At 38.0% G+C, this 23,806-nt stretch overlaps 1 protein-coding gene across 2 annotated transcripts in view; it reads left to right on the forward strand.

Moving 5' to 3' along the window:
- SLC12A2 (solute carrier family 12 member 2) overlaps positions 1-23,806 on the forward strand; it is a 368,917-nt gene that overhangs the window by 87,133 nt on the left and 257,978 nt on the right. For both annotated transcript variants that reach the window (XM_053701642.1, XM_053701641.1), the window contains 3 exons: positions 10,768-10,887; positions 12,272-12,347; positions 15,848-15,943. In XM_053701642.1, coding sequence (XP_053557617.1) covers positions 10,768-10,887; positions 12,272-12,347; positions 15,848-15,943 — 292 coding nt within the window. The remainder of the gene's footprint in view (positions 1-10,767; positions 10,888-12,271; positions 12,348-15,847; positions 15,944-23,806) is intronic.

Raw genomic sequence — 23,806 nt, forward strand, 5'->3', positions numbered from 1 at the left:
TTGGCCTTTATCAAGAGTCTTGATAAAGGCCAGGAGTAGAAGGCCGAAACGCGTCGACAGGCACAGTAACATTTTTTATATTGCTTGTTAACTTGCTTTAAAGTGTTTTCCAAGCTTGCTAGTCTCATTGCTAGTCTGTACAAACATGTCTGAAACAGAGGATACTTGTTCATTATGTTTAAAAGCCATGGTGGAGCCCCATAGGAGAATGTGTACTAAATGTATTGATTTCACCTTAAACAGTAAAGTTCAGTCTTTATCTATAAAAGAATTGTCACCAGAGGGGTCTGTCGAGGGGGACGTTATGCCGACTAACTCTCCCCACGTGTCGGACCCTTCGCCTCCCGCTCAAGGGACGCACGCTAATATGGCGCCAAGTACATCAGGGACGCCCATAGCGATTACTTTGCAGGACATGGCTGCAATCATGAATAATACCCTGTTAGAGGTATTATCCAGATTGCCTGAATTGAGAGGCAAGCACGATAGCTCTGGGGTTAGACGAGATACAGAGCGCGTAGATGCTGTAAGAGCCATGTCTGATACTGCGTCACAATATGCAGAACCTGAGGACGGAGAGCTTCAGTCTGTGGGTGACTTCTCTGAATCGGGGAGACCTGATTCAGAGATTTCTAATTTTAAATTTAAGCTTGAGAACCTCCGTGTATTGCTTGGGGAGGTATTAGCTGCTCTGAATGACTGACACAATTGCAGTGCCAGAGAAATTGTGTAGGCTGGATAAATACTATGCAGTGCCGGTGAGTACTGATGTTTTTCCAATACCTAAAAGGCTTACAGAAATTATTAGTAAGGAGTGGGATAGGCCCGGTGTGCCCTTTTCCCACCTCCTATATTTAAAAAAATGTTTCCAATAGATGCCACTACACGGGACTTATGGCAGACTGTTTCTAAGGTGGAGGGAGCAGTTTCTACTTTAGCAAAGCGTACCACTATCCCGGTTGAGGACAGTTGTGCTTTTTCAGATCCAATGGATAAAAAAATTAGATGGTTACCTTAAGAAAATGTTTATTCAACAAGGTTTTATTTTACAGCCCCTTGCATGCATTGCGCCTGTCACTGCTGCGGCTGCGGCATTCTGGTTTGAGGCCCTGGAAGAGGCCATCCATACAGCTCCATTGACTGAAATTGTTGACAAGCTTAGAACTCTTAAGCTAGCTAACTCATTTGTTTCTGATGCCATTGTTCATTTGACTAAACTAACGGCTAAGAATTCCGGATTCGCCATCCAGGCGCGTAGGGCGCTATGGCTCAAATCCTGGTCAGCTGATGTGACTTCAAAGTCTAAATTACTCAACATTCCTTTCAAGGGGCAGACCTTATTCGGGCCTGGTTTGAAAGAAATTATTGCTGACATTACTGGAGGTAAGGGTCATACCCTTCCTCAGGACAGGGCCAAATCAAAGGCCAAACAATCTAATTTTTGTGCCTTTCGAAATTTCAAGGCAGGTGCAGCATCAACTTCCTCTGCTTCAAAACAAGCGGGAACTTTTGCTCAATCCAAGCAGGCCTGGAAACCTAACCAGTCCTGGAACAAGGGCAAGCAGGCCAGAAAGCCTGCTGCTGCCTCCAAGACAGCATGAAGGAGCGGCCCCCTATCTGACAACGGATCTAGTAGGGGGCAGACTCTCTCTCTTCGCCCAGGCGTGGGCAAGAGATGTTCAGGATCCCTGGGCGTTGGAGATCATATCTCAGGGATATCTTCTGGACTTCAAAGCTTCTCCTCCACAAGGGAGATTTCACCTTTCAAGATTGTCTGCAAACCAGATAAAGAAAGAGGCATTCCTAAGCTGTGTACAAGATCTCCTTGTAATGGGAGTGATCCATCCAGTTCCGCGGACGGAACAAGGACAGGAGTTTTATTCAAAACTGTTTGTGGTTCCCAAAAAAGAGGGAACCTTCAGACCAATTTTGGATTTAAAGATCCTAAACAAATTCCTCAGAGTTCTGTCATTCAAGATGGAAACTATTCGAACCATTTTACCCATGATCCAAGAGGGTCAGTACATGACCACAGTGGACTTAAAGGATGCCTACCTTCACATTCCGATTCACAAGAATCATCATCAGTTCCTGAGGTTTGCCTTTCTAGACAGGCATTACCAATTTGTAGCTCTTCCATTCGGGTTGGCTACAGCCCCAAGAATTTTTACAAAGGTTCTGGGCTCACTTCTGGCGGTCCTAAGACCGCGAGGCATAGCGGTGGCTCCTTACCTGGACGATATCCTGATACAGACGTCAAGCTTTCAAATTGCCAAATCTCATACAGAGATAGTTCTGGCATTCCTGAGGTTGCATGGGTGGAAAATGAACGAAGAAAAGAGTTCTCTATCTCTTCTCATGAGGGTTTCCTTCCTAGGGACTCTAATAGATTCTGTAGAAATGAAAATTTACCTGACGGAGTCCAGGTTATCAAAACTTCTAAATTGTTGCCGTGTTCTTCACTCCATTCCGCGCCCCACGGTGGCTCAGTGCATGGAAGTAATCGGCTTAATGGTAGCGGCGATGGACATAGTGCCATTCGCGCGCCTGCATCTCAGACCGCTGCAATTATGCATGCTCAGTCAGTGGAATGGGGATTACACAGATTTCTCCAACATTGGTGTGTCCGTTCCACGGCGTCATCCTTACTTGTGGGAATATCTCTTCCCCAACAGGAAATGGCAAAGAGTCCCAGCAAAGCTGGCCATATAGTCCCTCCTAGGCTTCGCCCACCCCAGTCATTCTCTTTGCCGTTGCACAGGCAACATCTCCACGGAGATGGTTAAGAGTTTTTTGGCTTGTCTCCAGTGATTCAAGTAGATCAGAAGACCAGAGACTCACTCCGTTGGTGGCTAACCCAGGATCACCTGTCCCAGGGAATGAGCTTCCGCAGACCAGAGTGGGTCATCGTCACTACCGACGCCAGTCTAGTGGGCTGGGGCGCGGTCTGGGACTCCCTGAAAGCTCAGGGGCTATGGTCTCGAGAAGAGTCTCTTCTCCCGATAAACATTCTGGAACGAGAGCGATATTCAATACTCTCAGGGCTTGGCCTCAACTAGCAAAGGCCAGATTCATAAGATTCCAATCAGACAACATGACGACGGTTGCTTACATCAACCATCAAGGGGGAACAAGGAGTTCCCTGGCGATGAGAGAAGTGACCAAAATCATAAAATGGGTGGAGGATCACTCCTGCCACCTATCTGCGATTCACATCCCAGGAGTGGAAAACTGGGAGGCGGATTATCTGAGTCGTCAGACATTCCATCCGGGGGAGTGGGAACTCCACCCGGAGATTTTTGCCCAGTTGATTCAATTATGGGGCATTCCAGACATGGATCTGATGGCGTCTCGTCAGAACTTCAAGGTTCCTTGCTACGGGTCCAGATCCAGGCATCCCAAGGCGACTCTAGTAGATGCACTAGTAGCACCTTGGACCTTCAACCTAGCTTATGTATTTCCACCGTTTCCTCTCATTCCCAGGCTGGTAGCCAGGATCAAACAGGAGAGGGCCTCAGTGATCTTGATAGCTCCTGCGTGGCCACGCAGGACTTTGTATGCAGACCTGGTGAATATGTCATTGGTTCCACCATGGAAGCTACCTTTGAGACAGGACCTTCTTGTTCAGGGTCCATTCGAACATCCAAATCTGGTCTCCCTCCAGCTGACGGTTTGGAGATTGAACGCTTGATCCTATCAAAGCGTGGGTTTTCAGATTCTGTGATAGATACTCTAGTTCAGGCCAGAAAACCAGTAACTAGAAAGATTTACCATAAAATATGGAAAAGATATATCTGTTGGTGTGAATCCAAAGGGTTCCCATGGAATAAGATAAAAATTCCTAAGATTCTCTCCTTTCTACAAGAAGGTTTGGAGAAAGGATTATCTGCAAGTTCTCTAAAGGGACAGATCTCTGCTTTATCTGTCTTACTACATAAAAGACTGGCAGCTGTGCCAGATGTTCAAGCATTTGTTCAGGCTCTGGTTAGGATCAAGCCTGTTTACAGACCTTTGACTCCTCCCTGGAGTCTAAATCTAGTTCTTTCAGTTCTTCAAGGGGTTCCGTTTGAACCTTTACATTCCATAGATATTAAGTTACTATCTTGGAAAGTTTTGTTTTTGGTTGCTATTTCTTCTGCTAGAAGAGTTTCAGAGTTATCTGCTTTGCAGTGTTCTCCGCCTTATCTGGTGTTCCATGCAGATAAGGTGGTTTTGCGTACTAAGCCTGGTTTTCTTCCAAAGGTTGTTTCTAACAAGAATATTAACCAGGAGATAGTTGTACCTTCTTTATGTCCGAATCCAGTTTCAAAGAAGGAACGGTTGTTACACAATTTAGACGTAGTCCGTGCTCTAAAATTCTATTTAGAGGCTACAAAAGATTTCAGGCAAACATCTTCTTTGTTTGTCGTCTATTCTGGTAAAAGGAGAGGTCAAAAAGCGACTTCTACTTCTTTCCTTTTGGCTTAAAAGCATCATCCGATTGGCTTACGAGACTGCCGGACGGCAGCCTCCTAAAAGAATCACAGCTCACTCCACTAGGGCTGTGGATTCCACATGGGCCTTCAAGAACGAGGCTTCTGTTGATCAGATATGTAAGGCAGCGACTTTGTTTTCACTGCACACTTTTGCCAAATTTTACAAATTTGATACTTTTGCTTCTTCGGAGGCTATTTTTGGGAGAAAGGTTTTGCAAGCCGTGGTGCCTTCCGTTTAGGTAACCTGATTTGCTCCCTCCCTTCATCTGTGTCCTAAAGCTTTGGTATTGGTTCCCACAAGTAAGGATGACGCCGTGGACCAGACACACCAATGTTGGAGAAAACAGAATTTATGCTTACCTGATAAATTACTTTCTCCAACGGTGTGTCTGGTCCACGGCCCGCCCTGGTTTTTTTAATCAGGTCTGATAAATTATTTTCTCTAACTACAGTCACCACGGTACCATATGGTTTCTCCTATATTTTTCCTCCTGTCCGTCGGTCGAATGACTGGGGTTGGCGGAGCCTAGGAGGGACTATATGGCCAGCTTTGCTGGGACTCTTTGCCATTTCCTGTTGGGGAAGAGATATTCCCACAAGTAAGGATGACGCCGTGGACCGGACACACCGTTGGAGAAAGTAATTTATCAGGTAAGCATAAATTCTGTTTTGTCCCCTCTACTAAATCTGGATCAGGAAACAAGAGACTCTCTTCTCTGGTGGTTATCTCGGGCCCATCTGTCCAAGGGTATGACCTTTCGCAGACCAGATTGGACAATTGTAACAGATGCCAGCCTTCTAGGTTGGGGTGCAGTCTGGAACTCCCTGAAGGCTCAGGGTTCATGGACTCAGGAGGAGAAACTCCTCCCAATAAATATTCTGGAGTTAAGAACAATATTCAATGCTCTTCTGGCTTGGCCTCAGCTAGCAACACTGAGGTTCATCAGATTTCAGTCGGACAACATCACGACTGTGGCTTACATCAATCATCAAGGGGGAACCAGGAGTTCCCTAGCGATGTCGGAAGTCTCCAAGATAATTCGCTGAGCAGAGACTCACTCTTGCCACCTGTCAGCGATCCATATCCCAGGTGTAGAGAACTGGTAGGCGGATTTTCTAAGTCGTCAGACTTTTCATCCGGGGGAATGGGAACTCCATCCGGAGGTGTTTGCTCAATTGGTTCTCCGTTGGGGCAAACCAAAATTGGATCTCATGGAGTCTCGCCAGAACGCCAAGCTTCCTTGTTACGGATCCAGGTCCAGGGACCCAGAAGCGGCACTGATAGATGCTCTAGCAGCGCCTTGGTTCTTCAACCTGGCTTATGTGTTTCCACCGTTTCCTCTGCTCCCTCGTCTGATTGCCAAAATCAAACAGGAAAGAGCATCGGTGATATTGATAGCGCCTGCGTGGCCACGCAGGACCTGGTATGCAGACCTAGTGGACATGTCATCCTTTCCACCATGGACTCTGCCTCTGAGACAAGACCTTCTAATACAAGGTCCTTTCAATCATCCGAATCTACTTTCTCTGAGACTGACTGCATGGAGATTGAATGCTTGATCCTATCAAAGCGTGGCTTCTCCGAGTCAGTAATTGATACCTTAATACAGGCACGAAAGCCTGTCACCAGGAGAATTTACCATAAGATATGGCGTAAATATCTTCATTGGTGTGAATCCAAGAATTACTCATGGAGTAGGGTTAGGATTCCTAGGATATTGTCCTTCCTCCAAGAGGGTTTGGACAAAGGATTATCAGCTAGTTCTTTAAAGGGACAGATTTCTGCTCTGTCTATTCTTTTACACAAGCGTCTGGCAGAAGTTCCAGACGTTTAGGCATTTTGTCAGGCTTTAGTTAGAATTAAGCCTGTGTTTAAACCTGTTGCTCCTCCATGGAGCTTAAACTTGGTTCTTAAAGTTCTTCAAGGGGTTCCGTTTGAACCCCTTCATTCTATTGATATCAAACTTCTTTCATGGAAAGTTCTTTTTCTGATGGCTATTTCCTCGGCTCGAAGAGTCTCGGAGTTATCTGCCTTACATTGTGATTCTCCTTATTTGATCTTTCATTCAGATAAAGTTGTTCTGCGTACAAAACCTGGGTTTTTACCTAAGGTGGTTTCTAACAAGAATATCAATCAAGAAATTGTTGTTCCATCATTATGTCCTAATCCTTCTTCAAAGAAGGAACGTCTTTTGCATAATCTAGACGTAGTCCGTGCTTTGAAGTTTTACTTACAGGCTACTAAAGATTTTCGCCAAACATCTAACCTGTTTGTTGTTTACTCTGGACAGAGGAGAGGTCAGAAGGCCCTGGCAACCTTTCTTTCTTTTTGGCTTCGGAGTATAATCCGTTTAGCCTATGAGACTGCTGGACAGCAGCCTCCTGAAAGGATTACAGCTCATTCTACTAGAGCTGTGGCTTCCACCTGGGCCTTTAAAAATGAGGCCTCTTTTTGAACAGATTTGCAAGGCTGCAACTTGGTCTTCCCTTCATACTTTTTTACAAATTTGATACTTTTGCTTCTTCGGAGGCTGTTTTTGGGAGAAAGGTTCTACAGGCAGTGGTTCCTTCCGTTTAAGTTCCTGCCTTGTCTCTCCCATTATCCGTGTACTTTAGCTTTGGTATTGGTATCCCACAAGTAATGGATGATCCGTGGACTGGATACACTTAACAAGAGAAAACATAATTTATGCTTACCTGATAAATTTATTTCTCTTGTAGTGTATCCAGTCCACGGCCCGCCCTGTCCTTTTAAGGCAGGTTTAAATTTTAATTAAACTACAGTCACCACTGCACCCTATGGTTTCTCCTTTCTCGTCTTGTTTCGGTCGAATGACTGGATATGGCAGTGAGGGGAGGAGCTATATAGCAGCTCTGCTGTGGGTGATCCTCTTGCAACTTCCTGTTGGGAAGGAGAATATCCCACAAGTAATGGATGATCCGTGGACTGGATACACTACAAGAGAAATAAATTTATCAGGTAAGCATAAATTATGTTTTTGAGGACAATAAAAAAAAAATACTTTTACATATATATAATTTTATTTATTGCATCTTTATGTTCCTTTAATTATTTATTTGTACAAAAATGTTTTTATGAATAAATTATGCTGAACAGTGGTTGGCAACTCATTGATAGTTGGACATAAGACTGATGGGAATCTGGCCTGAGGGTGGTTGCGTCAAATTAAGATTTTATGGACTTGCTGTTCTGAGTTTAACGGCTTAAATCCCTTTTATCTGAATAGCCTCTTTGTAGTGTGTGTGTTTTTTTTGTTTTTTTTTAACAGCTATAAATAATATTCTTTGTAGTTAACTGATCTGTTACTGCATGTACAAAATATAGAGCCACTTGAAAAACTAATTCATGCTTTTATATAAAAACATGAAGCAGCCCAGAACAGACAGGTTTCTCTGGCTGTGATGTGATCATATCTTTGCAGCATAAGCAAATAAATTTAAAAAAAAAAAAATGTATTGGCACCGGTTTATGGTACTTGATGGTGTTTTCTCGCTGTGAATTGTCCCTGCAGCATTTTACGTATGCTGACTGAGCAAGTTAATGCAAGTCACTTTGCATTTGTTCACTGCGCCATCAACAGGCGCAGTGTACTCCTGGTCGGGCCTCCCCATATCTGACAGCTTTTTAAAATTTTCCCATGTGGGAAATATTTTTAACAAACACAACTATTTGATTTTAGTAAAAGTCCAACACATTTCTAGTGCTTCTATACCAGCAGACAATATTCACACCCAAAGATCTAGATCTGGTTCAGACAAGTGGTGTTTACTACATGTAGATGAATTAACCAGTATATTGTAAGTATTTCTTTAAAACAAATACCTTGGACAAATGCATGTTTGTTAAAAATTTATTTTTTATTTTTCTCCAAACAAGATGAATTTGTTAGCTGTTCCAAATTCTTTGCTTTTCCTGTGAAGTAAAATGTGTATTTATGTTGCCTTGAGTCGAATAGAGGACCACTGTCTCTTGTAAACATAACAAAATAAAAATAAAATTCTTACTGCTCTTTTTTTAACAGAAGTGTTCTTACAAGCAGCAATATCATTTATACAAAGTTACCTACAAAAGTGGAAGTGAGAGATTGCTAAATTTAATCTAATTTAAAATCTCCTCTTAAAACATCGTTCAGCTTTGTTTTGTGTTTTGACCATAATTTACTTTAATTTAGAATTCCTCATGAAACCGCAATATTTCAACATCATAATATACTTTTATAAATGACAAAACTAACCATGACCTGAGAGATTTGTTCTAGCTTCTTAAATATTGGTAATTATCATTGTTTTTTATTTAATGTGCACCTTTTTATACCTCAACACTTCTCTGGCTCCTGGTAAAAAAAAAAAAAATTTGGCTTATGATGTCATGTTGTACTTGAGCACTTATAAATACTGACCAGGTCTTTACATTATGGGGCAGATTTATTGAGCAACATTATTTGTAGCTTTGTTATACAACAATGCAAAACACTGTTGCCTTAGAGTACTAAAGACACATGCACACTCCTGAGCTCTTATGAGCCTACCCAGTTTTACTCTTCAATAAAAGATACCAAGAGAATGAAGCACATTTGATAACAGAAGTAAATTGGAAAGTTATTTGAAATTGCACAATCTATGAATCATGAAAGTTTTTAATTTTGACCTTACTGTCCCTTTTTAAGCCTTAACCCCTTAAGGACAAGGCCATTTTTCAATTTCCTTCCCTTAAGGACCAGGGCTATTTTTACATTTCTTGTGTGTTTGTGTTTAGCTGTAACTTTCCTCTTACTCATTTACTGTACCCACACATCTTATATACCGTTTTCTCACCATTAAATTACTTTCCAAAGATACCATTATTTTCATCATATCTTATAATTTATTATAAAAAAATATATAAAATATGATGGAAAAAAAACACTTTCTAACTTTGACCCCCAAAATCTGTTACACATCTACAGCCACCAAAAAACACCCATGCTAAATAGTTTCTAAATTTTGTTCTGAGTTTAGAAATACCCAATGTTTACATGTTCTTTGCTTTTTTTTCCAAGTTAAAGGGCAATAAGTATAAGTAGCACTTTGCTATTTCCAAACCATTTAAAAAAAAAAAAAAATTAGCGATAGTTACATTGTGTCACTGATATCTGTCGGGAATCCCTGAATAACCCTTCACATCTATATATATTTTTTTTTAGTAGACAACCTAAAGTATTGATCTATATTTCATGCCACCATTTCACCGTCAAATGCGATCAAATAATAAAAAAAAGGTTAACTTTTTCACAAACTTTAGGTTTTTAACTAAAATTATTTACAATAACTTTTTTTCTTTGAGGTAAAAGATCTTCCCTTTTTACATAGAGATGCTCAGGTGATATTTTCTAGTCAGCTTTTTACAGCTATGCTGCATCACTTTCAAGTGGGGCATGCAGAAATGGTGCAATCTCGCACTTTTGGGCGAGATCACGGCAGAGAGAAGCCCAGGACTGCAGCAACGTACAGGGTTGCTGGTCCTTAAGGGCATAACGATCAACGTCGTACAGGGTACAACGTTAGTCGTTAAGGGGTTAAAATCTGTCAGACATACAAAATATAGCTCAAAAACACTTAGAATAACAATGGTGCATAAGTGCAACACAAATAATTCTTCTTCATATGGAAGCATACACTGTTATTGATTAGTTCCATATATTGTGCAAATAGATGTTTGTTCTAGATGCTACTTCAGAAACTTATATACAACTAAATTTACTTGCTGAATATTCCACAGAATATTTTACAGATTATTGTAGTGTTTTATTACTAAAGCATACAGTAATTGTTATATTGATCGTTAGAATTCGTTTATTTTTATGTTGAATCTAAAAGGAAAATGCACTAATGAAGGTTTAAAAGACATTGTTACAGACCTGTAGATAGTAAGTTGTTTGGTTTTTTTGTACTTTTTCCCTATGAGTCATTGTGTTACCCCAACTTATGTCCCCAACACTATAAAATTCTCAACGCTTTACATATAAATTCTTAATTACTGACCCGCTGTCTGTCTGGACTCTTTATATAGTTTGTTTCCTAATTTCCTCCCTCCTATGTTTGCTTTAGAGCAACTCTGAAAACCGCTTCTAAAATGATTGCTTTCATGAAGTATTAGCAAAAAATAAAAATGTAGAGGAACTCTTTTCTTGATATATGATCTAATAATAATAGTTAAGCATAATCTAATCATATTTCAAATGATCAATATGACAGTAAGTATTGACTGTGCTATTTGTTTTATTCGCTTTAGGAACCGTTTGAAGATGGTTTTGCAAATGGAGAGGACGGTACACCCACTGGAGATACGGCTACTAATCATGTTGCTGATGGAAAAGGTGTAGTGAAGTTTGGCTGGATTAAAGGAGTATTGGTGAGTAACTTTTTGGTTCAAAATTTTCAAATAAGAAAGATTAAACTTTATTATCTTAATATAAGAAAAAATAGTAATTTCAGACACCTTAAAGGTCCATTCTAGTCGAAAAATGTATGTATTTTTTACTTTTGACTCCCGCAAAGGGGTTACACACACAACAGATGTTCCACTCGGGACTTGCAGCGATTCAATCAGCAGCGCTTGTCGCACGACTCAGTGGCAGGTTTAGCTCGAGACCTGCAGTGCACCGCAGGCCCAGAGAGAACATCTACTGTGTGTTTAACCCCTTTGCGGGCGTTAAATACACTGTATAGACCAGGGTTGATAGAAAATGACATGCTTTAACAAAGAAGAGCACATCATTTTTTTCAACTATAATGGCCTTTAAAGGGACATAATACTCATATGCTAAATCACTTGAAACTGATGCAGTATAGCTGTAAAAAGCTGACAGAAAAATATCACCTTAACATCTCTATGTAAAAAAGGAAGATATTTTAACTCACAATCTCCTCAGCTCAGCAGAGTAAGTTCTGTGTAAAAAGTTATACTTGGCTGCTCCCAGCTGCAGGTAAAAAAATTAAAAAATTTAGAAATGAACAGCAGCCAATCAGCATCAGCAGTGCTGAGGTCATGAACTCTTACTTTGATCTCATGAGATTTCACTTAACTCTCATGAGATTTCATAGTAAGCTGAATAGGGAAATAATATGAGTGCACAAGGCTCATCCCCTTAGCTGTCCCAGGACAGACATACTAAAATGCTTCTTAGATATCCTTTACAATGGTATGTGGCTACTGAGGAACTTTTGAGGTAAAATATCTTTCTTTTTTACATAGAGATGTTCAGGTGATATTTTCTAGTCAGCTTTCTACAGCTATGCTGCATCACTTTCAAGTGTTTAAACATCTGGGTATTATGGCCCTTTAAGAGAGTATTTATATAGCTGCATTATAATTTTCAAAACCTGTAGACAAATTGTAGTGCTGCGCTAAATAATGCAGCACACCCTTTTTCTTAATTGCTTAGGCTCACGTTAGAAATGAAAAGTCAGAACAACAAACTAAGACAATCTCACCATCACAATTGGTATTATCATGTGTGTCTATATGCGCCTAGTTTCTACTAACGTGATTCTAGTTGCTATGGCAGAACAGTGATTATTTATATATAGATCAGAGAATGCTAAGTGTTAAATAGATTTGGTCAAAACTTAATTATTCCTTGTGGAAGTGAAAACTGGATCATCTGTGTTTTTTGGTTAGAAGGATTTCTGGTAAACAATATTTCTATTGAGTGATGTATTTTTTCCCTCTGTCTCTTTTAAATGTTATGGTTTTACTTTTAAATAATATGTTGTCATGTTTGTCCTTTTCACAGGTACGATGTATGTTAAATATTTGGGGTGTAATGCTCTTTATCAGGTTATCCTGGATTGTTGGCCAAGCTGGCATAGGTACGTGTCTATAACTACTATGTTTTAATTGTTCATCTCTCGAGATCTAGAAAAAAAAAAGATATTTGTGATACAGGTGGAGAATTTAATACACACATGCCACCCTCAAAGCTGCAGTTTTAGCGTGATCATGCTAATATTTGCTAGGATGAAGTAGAATTTGCTAAGCAGACATCTGGCCTTGTGTAACCTGAATTCAAAATTCATTACAAGTCAGAGAAATGTAAAAATAGTCTTCTCACATATACTATTAATACTTTGTTTGTTACTGCTACCCCCACATAGCTACACTGAATATATATTGGTAATTACCTGTTATTAATCTAATTTTTTTTTATTTGAGTCAAAACAATTAGCTACATTAGTATTCTTGAATCTGATTCATTTTGTAAAAAAGTCTTATATAATCTTAGATTTCTAAGAGATTTCTTGATATTTTGTGCCTCAGGTAAGAATAAACTGTAAGTATTATGTGTAATGAGTCTTTGGTAATTATTATTATTATTATCGTTTATTTTTAGTATATAGTATAGTATAGTATATTTTTTTTTAGCAGACATTACTGTTCTTTTATTTTTTTATTTGTGTGGGAAAAATAGAGAATTGTGTCCTTTCTCAGTAAGATTTGTTCACTTTGAACATTTTAACTTCAATCTTTATGGGAATTAACCCTTTAATCTACCTCTATCAGCATTTGGATAGTTACTTTTTATTTTTTGCTCTATGCTTTTAATAGGGCAACTCTACAGATGGCTTCTAATACTATAACCTTTTGTGTTTACGGATTTAGATTGTTATGATTTAAGCATTGGGCTATTTGTAATGATGGTCTTATTCCATGGAGGTTTGATGGTTAATCAGTCCGCAGTTAATCTCTTACTTTGTTAGTGGTAGTGCAGCTTTTTTTGGGGTCATGCTTCAAAATGTTTTCAGACAGTTAATGAGGGAGATCTTAATCAGGACCTGAGCTACAGGCTATGTGTCCACTCTTTAGAACAGACTAAGATGGTTTTATATTTTGCCTGTTCATTGTTCCAAAGAAGGTCCGTATTGTACAGTTCTGTACTTAAGCAACTTAACATGTCTGCAGAGTATCATTTCTGGATTTATTTATATTTTAATTAATTTTCTTTCTTTTAACACCATAAGAAGTTTCTTGCTGATTCCTTTCATCCAAATAACTTCACATTCCTCAGTTTTCTTATGGAACATTTCCATTTTCAATGTGGCACTTTTGCCACAGTTCCAAAAGTCTTGTTCAAGGTCATTTCCCCTCCTCATGCAAAAAAAAAATCACATTTTAGTTAATCTCAGTGACCACTTATCAGTGGCATGTCACTCTTCCATGTTAACAGGTGCTTCACAGCATAAGTGGCAGATCCTTGTGGCCAAAACTTTACTTGTTTCATTTAACAGGATTTTCTGGCAATCTTTATAAATAGAAAGCTGTCGAGCTCTTATTCCATACAGTTGAGTTTCCGAAACCAGGTTAAACAGGCATTCTAGAAACTTGAAACTTAATGTCCTTCAGAGAGGAATTACATGGTAATAATAAGTTTGATGTCAGACTGTACAAGAATTTTCCATAATTTGTGGTTGGTGAAAAAGCACTTACCCTAAGGAAGAAGTTTTCTGCAATTCAGTTGAACTGTAAACCTCACCGAATTCAAGTAAGATGTCCTTGTAAGCATCTCACTCTGTCGATTCAAACATTCTGAAAATATAAGCGTTTTTTTCTCTCTATAATGACATAGAACCCCATTTTATTTCAGCATCATGTCAGGATTTAATCTGTCAATATAACTGCAGCTGAATATATCATGGAGGTATTTCCAGCAAGTATGCAATGAAGGTTGGGAAGATCTTATATTGATAGTGATCTCCGCCATGTACATTCAAGGTCTCCAGAATAAGGAATGCCAGTAATAAATTCAGTAGTTTTACATCAGATACCGCAGAGTTAGTAAAAATTATTCCATAAGCAGTGATCCTCAAGTTTTCACTTATGATGGAATGGTGATCCATTCAAAGCTCTTTCCCTACAAGTGGTGGTGTTCTTCAAAGGATTCTAAAGATCAAATGCAACAAAGAACTATTATTCTATCTCATAAGATCCTGATTATGGGTAATGGCCCAGCTGGGAGGGTAGAATTACTGGCTGTCATTGATGGCTTGGTAACAATCTCTTATTCTGAAGAATAAAAGGGTTTCTGACAAGGTAGTTTACACCTTGTTGCAGTCCAGCAAAGCACAGCTAATGGATGTTATTGCTTTGTCTACTTTTTTTTAATTGTTTTAAAGACATTTCTTCAGGTATTTATTTACTCATCCTTTGCTTCAGGCTGTTGTAGATAGAGGGTTATCGATAATGTATTTAAACCCTTGGGCTTCTGTTTATTCTTTAATAGAATAGAGTGCTTTTTTTCCTGAAATTTTAACTTCTTTGTAGGCCGTTAATTCATAAACAGAATGTTATCACGCAATAAGTGTTGTATCCGTCAGCTGTGTGTTTCACAGGTTTTAGAGTGAAAAGATCTCAAGCATAAACCCTCATACTCTATATGGAAGCTTTAGTAACATGACGGCATATTGCTTATATATGCTCTTAGTTCATTGTATTTACCTTTTTAGCTCATTGTTTTCAATTTCAGAAATCCATCACAGCTGTCCCAAAGTAGGGAAGAAAGAACCACTGTTCCAGACTCGGAAATAAATTAACCTCTTTTAAAACAATTCATTTTCCCTTGCACTTTAATGGGGTTTTGCAGAGTTGCACCATCTCCATTTGATGCTTTGATATTGATTGTATTAACATATTATTCAGATGTTGTTCCACCATTAGGAGAATGAAAAGAAAACTGCACAGCCTCTGAATAATCAACCTTGCAAGTCGTTTTGCCAATTGGATTTTCTCCTCCATCTTTATGACTTATGAGCTGAAGAAGAACTCTGCTCCTTTAAAGGGGTTGCCTCCTATTAGGGCTATGGCTGCAGGATCATGTGAATTGTGTGCTTACTTCAAGAAGCACAAACTATATACCCAGCAGTTAGAATTATGGCTTTTGAATAATGTTGAATTTATTATATATTTTAATTTAATTATTTGTACATAGTCGTATTATTGCTCATTGTCAAATCATGCTTTGAGATGTGAAACATTCCATAACACACTGGTATAAAAATCTATTTAGCCATTTACTAGCTACACAGCTTGAGAGAGAGTTGACATAGTAGGGGATAAAATCATGTGCACATAAATACATTATGTAAAGGAATTTAGTAAAACTTTAATCTGAAATAATTTTCTTTTTATGGCTCTCCAAACAACTTAGAACAATTCTTACACCAGTAGATTTTTTTTTAATTTAAATTACTAGTACAACATATAATTCCTTACAAATAAATGAATACAGCATTTGTTTTTTCAGTTCTTATGAGCTACAAATTACACAATGCAGTATTTTACAAACCACTTATTTGTCTCCTATCTTGTCTTACAGGTCTAACTATTGTAGTGGTTGCAATGGCCACAGTGGTGACGACCATCACAGGGTTATCTACATCAGCCATCGCCACTAATGGGTTTGTGAGAGGAGGTAAATATTTTAGTACTTTTGTTAGAATATCTGGCTGGTGTCTCAGCAACACTCAAATTAAGCTACATTTATTGGTTACGGTTAGTTAGTTAATTGTTTACTACTTGGACCAGAATGTAATTGTTCTATCTGTCCTTTTTGTAACTTTTTTTTGTTTCAGAACTTTTTACCATTTATTTCCAGTGAATTGTGTATTAAGTCATTTGAACCACTGGTAGTATTTTTTTATATTTGTTATGTTAACAAAAGTTTTCAGTGTGTCTAAAATTAGAAGATTTATTTGAAACATCCTAGCTATCCGATTCATGTAAACCTAAAACCACTGCATATTTTAGGAGTTACTCCTAGTTTGTGGGTTGTGAATGTCTGCAATACATTTAGCTATTCTTTAAATAATACACTGTTAAATTGATCATTTTAAATTGTAATTATAACTTGTAGAAAATTCAGATTTTATTGTAAAGACACTAAAGAACCACATTTTTGGAAATGTGCAGCAGTCCCAGCCAGCCAGCCAGCCAGAGAATTTCAGGTTTATCTAACATTTCTCCTAACTATGGAAATGTATATATTAAATGTTTGATGCATATGGTGGCTTTGTTGTCTGATGTCTACTGTAAAATGTTTGCTAATAGTGTTTTATAACAAATCATATGTCTGCATTATTAACCCTTTCTCCTTGATCCTTTCTCTCTATGCTAGTTTTTTCCTACTCAGTGTGTCATGGTTGAATCAAGCCTCACTCTCATACATTATATATTTGAAAATGCAGGAAGTTTTAAATTATGCTGAAGTAGTTCTTCAGATTCAAATACACTTAACTTAAAGTGAGCAATATAGCATTACATTTGTTCCGTCAATGTTATTTTAAGAGTTTTAAAATTCTAACCAATTATCTGCACTGGTTTTTTCTTCTATTTTTTTATGACAAAAAGTGTTATCAATATGTTATATTGCTTTATTTATTAGCTTTTTTGCCTTTCATGTTTAGTCGTATTGTATTGAGCTCAAATAAAAATGTATTACTATATTACATTTTTGGATAGATGTCCCTACACACCAAGGGTACAGTTGCTATTCAATTTTTACTGGCTCTAAAATACATTAGCATGGTCATAAATCATACACAGTTTATTTAAAGGCATGACAGATTGGAGAAGCAACATTTCATGTGAAAGTGTCAAATTATGTTTTAAAATGTGTTTTGTACTTTATAATACAAATGAAAGGCAAACACTAGTATTTTAAGTGTACCACAAAGTACATCACCATATGAATACCTAACCCTTTCACTGGAGAGCCATATCTAACCATATACTAAAGCTGTTTTTGCACTCATAAAATCAATTTCAGGTTTATTTTTATATGTAACTTGTTCAAAATGCGTTTTTTTTTTGTTTTGACAAATCAATGATTAACTTTATTTAAAAAAAAAAGAAGCAAAACAAAAAGATTTTCTGAATATTGCCATCAAATACTCTATGGTTCCATATTTGCCTTTTCAAAACGCTGACATTAAAATTCTATAACCATGTTTTCAGTAAAAATTAGTAAATGAAAAATTGTGCACTTATGTAGAAATAGGAATAAAATAAATAGCCATATCAACTGTTTAATACTATACAGTAATCTGGTGCTTGCCATTTTTAAAAACACAGATTCCTGATCACTTTGCAGTTTTACGTTAAATGGACATTAGTTTAAGAAGAACATGCTCTAATGTGCAAAGGGATTTATCACACAGCTCCCAGTAGTTCAGGGCTCAACAAATCCAGGAGCCAGGGCGCCACTGACTCCTAGAATTCTACCCCTACATAACTTTTTGGGTTATGCTCCTTTTATCTTTATACAAATACCACTGTATGGCTCCTAAAAGTATGTCTGACACCTAACTATTCTTACTGGATCCTAATTTTGAAACAGATTTGTCGAGCACTGCAGTAGTGCATTGCTGTTCTGGAGCTGATTTTTCCAATCTGACCACATATGGTGAGCCATGGAAAATAGGCATATGTGCAAAGTCACTAGCTAGCTCCTGGTAGTGCATTGCTGCTAGTGAGCCTACCCAGGTATGCCTTTTAACAAAGGATAACAAGTGATCAAAGTAAATTGGACATGCTCTGTTTGAACCATGAAAGTTTAACCTTGACTTTCAAGTCCATTTAAGTAAATTGAAACCTTTATGGGAATTGCCTACCAGTGAGAGAGCTATGAGATCCCTTATTTGATGGAGGGAATCACTTTTCCAAAATGTGATATTACACCTCTGTAATTTATGAGGTGAAATGTATTAATAGAAAGGTCAAAATTAAAATGTGCCTGGGTGCATTCAATATTTAATATACTTTAAAAAATACTAGTAATAAAGTTTGTTTTTCAGTAGCATATCCACATGTTGTGAGGGCCGTGCACCAGTATTTAAACACCACACTCTTAGAGATTATGACAGTGTTATGACATTTATCCACTGACACAATTACACACAACCACAAGCACGCTGAGCTCATAAGCCGCTAATCTAGTCAATGGCAAGACCTAAAACCCTTCCCGAAAGACAAAAAAAAAAAGTTTTCTGTCCTATGGATTTGGTGGGCTTTCACGCTTTGCTCCCTAGGCTCTGCTGTTTAACAGATTCCCCTCCAGGCCTTTTGGCTCTTTAGCAAGCATTTTATGCACTTGTGGGACAGGATGCTTTTTGGTAATTTACAGTAGGACAGATGCATAGCTGTGGTTTATTTTTCTTTGAATTATATTGTAGCTGCACAATTGTTAAATGCCATTTGTGTGGTGTGCAGAAGTGTTTTTCATTGAGGCATTTGTTGGTGTCCTGCTGCTGGACCAGCTGTATATCCAGCACAAACACACGCATTGGCATGATTTTTAGTCTATTAGCCAGTGCAGTTTGCTAATATAGCAGTTTTTGTGCATCAGTTTTATTAAGCCAATATGCACAGTAGTGTTGTGTAATGTTTCTGGTGCACACAATGACACATGCATATAATTGGTGCTTAGTTGTGTTTTTAATTTCAGTTTTTGTTTTTTTCTAACATGATTACTCCAGATATATATATATATATTTTATTTTTTTACTTTTTTGCTAATTTGTTTCTTCTTTATAAATTTGTTATACTTCCTTTTACTAATTTCATGGGTTTAATTGTCCCTTGCTGCAGATACTGGGTTCTCTTTGTTGATATAGTTATATATTTGTGGGAAAGTTTATTTATAGCCTCTTGCAATTCTTCTCAATTATATTTTATTGGTTCTCAATCTCAAATAATTTCAAAACATTCCGACTGAAGAGTGCAAAACAGGATTCTATGTTTGATTGTTCGTTCCCATGAAGAAAGGCTTATGATGGCTTGTGTTAGACCTTAATTTTTTTTAGCATATATGTGACAATTGATATTATATTTTTTTTCAAATTTGCTTAACAAAGCTACCATTTCAATTTGTGTGTACCTGCTGCCCACTTTTTACTACAAACATTTATGAAGGCTCTTAGTCATGCTTATTACAGAACAGAAAATAAGTAATTCAAATACCATTGTATACAAAATTTGTATTTTGACCCCTTCCATGGATCTAATATTCAAACAGAGATTTTGTCATTTCTTTCTTGGCCAGACACAGTAAAATGTTCCTTCTAGAAAAGTCATATTGTTCCTATACAAACCTTTGCCTTCTCGGAAGCAGAATTCTAAACTTTTTGTACGTAATGGTCCTCCCAGAGGAGAAACTTTTAAACAAAACTAGGCGAAGAATGGTTAACACATTTCTGCTTAGTCCATTCTCAAATGACTCTCTTAGCAAGACTGTTCTACTGATGGTAAAACTGATCATCTGGAGTATGTTAATTTCCTTCCATAAGGCAGGGAGAGTCCACGACTACATTCCTTACTGTTGGAATATACAACACCTGGCCACCAGGAGGAGACAAAGACACCCCAGCCAAAGGCTTAAACATCCCTCCCACTTCTCCTATCCCCCAGACATTCTTTGCCTTTCGTCACTATAGTAGATGGCAGAGAAGTGTCAGAAGATTTGGATAGTTCTGTAATAGGTATGTTCCCTTCAAGAAAGAACTGGAGTTTTAAGTAATCATGTCAACCTCTCAGTGAGAGTATTGATGAAAGTTAGAGTCTAGAGATCAGGGAAAGTTTTTCTGCGAACCCATCCAGACTGTCGCCTAACATCTCCTGAGCAATCAGTGTTGACTTGTCTCACTGCTTGCTGTTACACACTCAAGTCCATGTCAGAAGCGTTGCGGCAAGACTGTCACACTTGAGAGGCTGTGTCTGTTCCACAGCATGGATCCTGGAGGGTAAGACTATATATATATATATATATATATATATATATATATATATATATATATATATATATATATATATATATATATATATATATATATATATATATATATATATATATATATATATATATATATATATATTTCTTTCATGTAATTAGCAAGAGTCCATGAGCTAGTGACGTATGGGATATACATTCCTACCAGGAGGGGCAAAGTTTCCCAAACCTCAAAATGCCTATAAATACACCCCTCACCACACCCACAATTCAGTTTTACAAACTTTGCCTCCGATGGAGGTGGTGAAGTAAGTTTGTGCTAGATTCTACGTTGATATGCGCTCCGCAGCAAGTTGGAGCCCGGTTTTCCTCTCAGCGTGCAGTGAATGTCAGAGGGATGTGAGGAGAGTATTGCCTATTTGAATGCAGTGATCTCCTTCTAAGGGGTCTATTTCATAGGTTCTCTGTTATCGGTCGTAGAGATTCATCTCTTACCTCCCTTTTCAGATCGACGATATACTCTTATATATACCATTACCTCTGCTGATTCTCGTTTCAGTACTGGTTTGGCTATCTGCTATATGTAGATGAGTGTCCTGGGGTAAGTAAGTCTTATTTTCTGTGACACTCCTAGCTATGGTTGGGCACTTTGTTTATAAAGTTCTAAATATATGTATTCAAACATTTATTTGCCTTGACTCAGAATGTTCAACTTTCCTTATTTTCAGACAGTCAGTTTCATATTTGGGATAATGCATTTTAATTTAACATTTTTCTTACCTTAAAATTTGACTTTTTCCCTGTGGGCTGTTAGGCTCGCGGGGGCTGAAAATGCTTCATTTTATTGCGTCATTCTTGGCGCGGACTTTTTTGGCGCAAAAATTCTATTTCCGTTTCCGGCGTCATACGTGTCGCCGGAAGTTGCGTCATTTTTTGACGTTATTTTGCGCCAAAAATGTCGGCGTTCCGGATGTGGCGTCATTTTTGGCGCCAAAAAGCATTTAGGCGCCAAATAATGTGGGCGTTTTATTTGGCGCGAAAAATATGGGCGTCACTTTTGTCTCCACATTATTTAAGTCTCATTTTTTATTGCTTCTGGTTGCTAGAAGCTTGTTCTTTGGCATTTTTTCCCATTCCTGAAACTGTCATTTAAGGAATTTGATCAATTTTGCTTTATATATATGTTGTTTTTTCTCTTACATATTGCAAGATGTCTCACGTTGCATCTGAGTCAGAAGATACTACAGGAAAATCGCTGTCAAATGCTGAATCTACCAAAGCTAAGTGTATCTGCTGTAAACTTTTGGTAGCTATTCCTCCAGCTGTTGTTTGTATTGATTGTCATGACAAACTTGTTAAAGCAGATAATATTTCCTTTAGTAAAGTACCATTGCCTGTTGCAGTTCCTTCAACATCTAAGGTGCAGAATGTTCCTGATAATATAAGAGATTTTGTTTCTGAATCCATAAAGAAGGCTATGTCTGTTATTTCTCCTTCTAGTAAACGTAAAAAATCTTTTAAAACTTCTCTCCCTACAGATGAATTTTTAACTGAACATCATCATTCTGATTCTGATGATTCCTCTGGTTCAGAGGATTCTGTCTCAGAGGTTGATGCTGATAAATCTTCATATTTATTTAAAATGGAATTTATTCGTTCTTTACTTAAAGAAGTACTAATTGCTTTAGAAATAGAGGATTCTGGTCCTCTTGATACTAATTCTAAACGTTTAGATAAGGTATTTAAAGCTCCTGTGGTTATTCTAGAAGTTTTTCCTGTTCCTAATGCTATTTCTGCAGTAATTTCCAAAGAATGGGATAATTTGGGTAATTCATTTACTCCTTCTAAACGTTTTAAGCAATTATATCCTGTGCCGTCTGACAGATTAGAATTTTGGGACAAGATCCCTAAAGTTGATGGGGCTATTTCTACCCTTGCTAAACGTACTACTATTCCTACGTCAGATGGTACTTCGTTTAAGGATCCTCTAGATAGGAAAATTGAGTCCTTTCTAAGAAAAGCTTATCTGTGTTCAGGTAATCTTCTTAGACCTGCTATATCTTTGGCTGATGTTGCTGCAGCTTCAACTTTTTGGTTGGAAACTTTAGCGCAACAAGTAACACATCGTGATTCTCATGATATTATTATTCTTCTTCAACATGCTAATAATTTTATCTGTGATGCCATTTTTGATATTATCAGAGTTGATGTCAGGTTTATGTCTCTAGCTATTTTAGCTAGAAGAGCTTTATGGCTTAAAACTTGGAATGCTGATATGGCTTCTAAATCAACTTTACTTTCCATTTCTTTCCAGGGTAACAAATTATTTGGTTCTCAGTTGGATTCCATTATTTCAACTGTTACTGGTGGGAAAGGAACTTTTTTACCACAGGATAAAAAATCTAAAGGTAAAAACAGGGCTAATAATCGTTTTCGTTCCTTTCGTTTCAACAAAGAACAAAAGCCTGATCCTTCATCCTCAGGAGCAGTTTCAGTTTGGAGACCATCTCCAGTCTGGAATAAATCCAAGCCAGCTAGAAAGGCAAAGCCTGCTTCTAAGTCCACATGAAGGTGCGGCCCTCATTCCAGCTCAGCCGGTAGGGGGCAGGTTACGTTTTTTCAAGGAAATTTGGATCAATTCTGTTCACAATCTTTGGATTCAGAGCATTGTTTCAGAAGGGTACAGAATTGGTTTCAAGTTGAGACCTCCTGCAAAGAGATTTTTTCTTTCCCGTGTCCCAGTAAATCCAGTAAAAGCTCAAGCATTTCTGAAATGTGTTTCAGATCTAGAGTTGACTGGAGTAATTATGCCAGTTCCAGTTCCGGAACAGGGGATGGGGTTTTATTCAAATCTCTTCATTGTACCAAAGAAGGAGAATTCTTTCAGACCAGTTCTGGATCTAAAAATATTGAATCGTTATGTAAGGATACCAACGTTCAAGATGGTAACTGTAAGGACTATCTTACCTTTTGTTCAGCAAGGGAATTATATGTCCACAATAGATTTACAGTATGCATATCTGCATATTCCGATTCATCCAGATCATTATCAGTTCCTGAGATTCTCGTTTCTGGACAAGCATTACCAGTTTGTGGCTCTGCCGTTTGGCCTAGCTACAGCTCCAAGAATTTTTACAAAGGTTCTCGGTGCCCTGCTGTCTGTAATCAGAGAACAGGGTATTGTGGTATTTCCTTATTTGGACGATATCTTGGTACTTGCTCAGTCTTTACATTTAGCAGAATCTCATACGAATCGACTTGTGTTGTTTCTTCAAGATCATGGTTGGAGGATCAATTTACCAAAAAGTTCTTTGATTCCTCAGACAAGGGTAACCTTTCTGGGTTTCCAGATGGATTCAGTGTCCATGACTCTGTCTTTAACAGACAAGAGACGTCTAAAGTTGATTACAGCTTGTCGAAACCTTCAGTCACAATCATTCCCTTCGGTAGCCTTATGCATGGAAATTCTAGGTCTTATGACTGCTGCATCGGACGCGATCCCCTTTGCTCGTTTTCACATGCGACCTCTTCAGCTCTGTATGCTGAAGCAAT

This window comes from Bombina bombina, chromosome 2, assembly GCF_027579735.1.
Source record: "Bombina bombina isolate aBomBom1 chromosome 2, aBomBom1.pri, whole genome shotgun sequence".
NCBI lineage: Eukaryota > Metazoa > Chordata > Amphibia > Anura > Bombinatoridae > Bombina > Bombina bombina.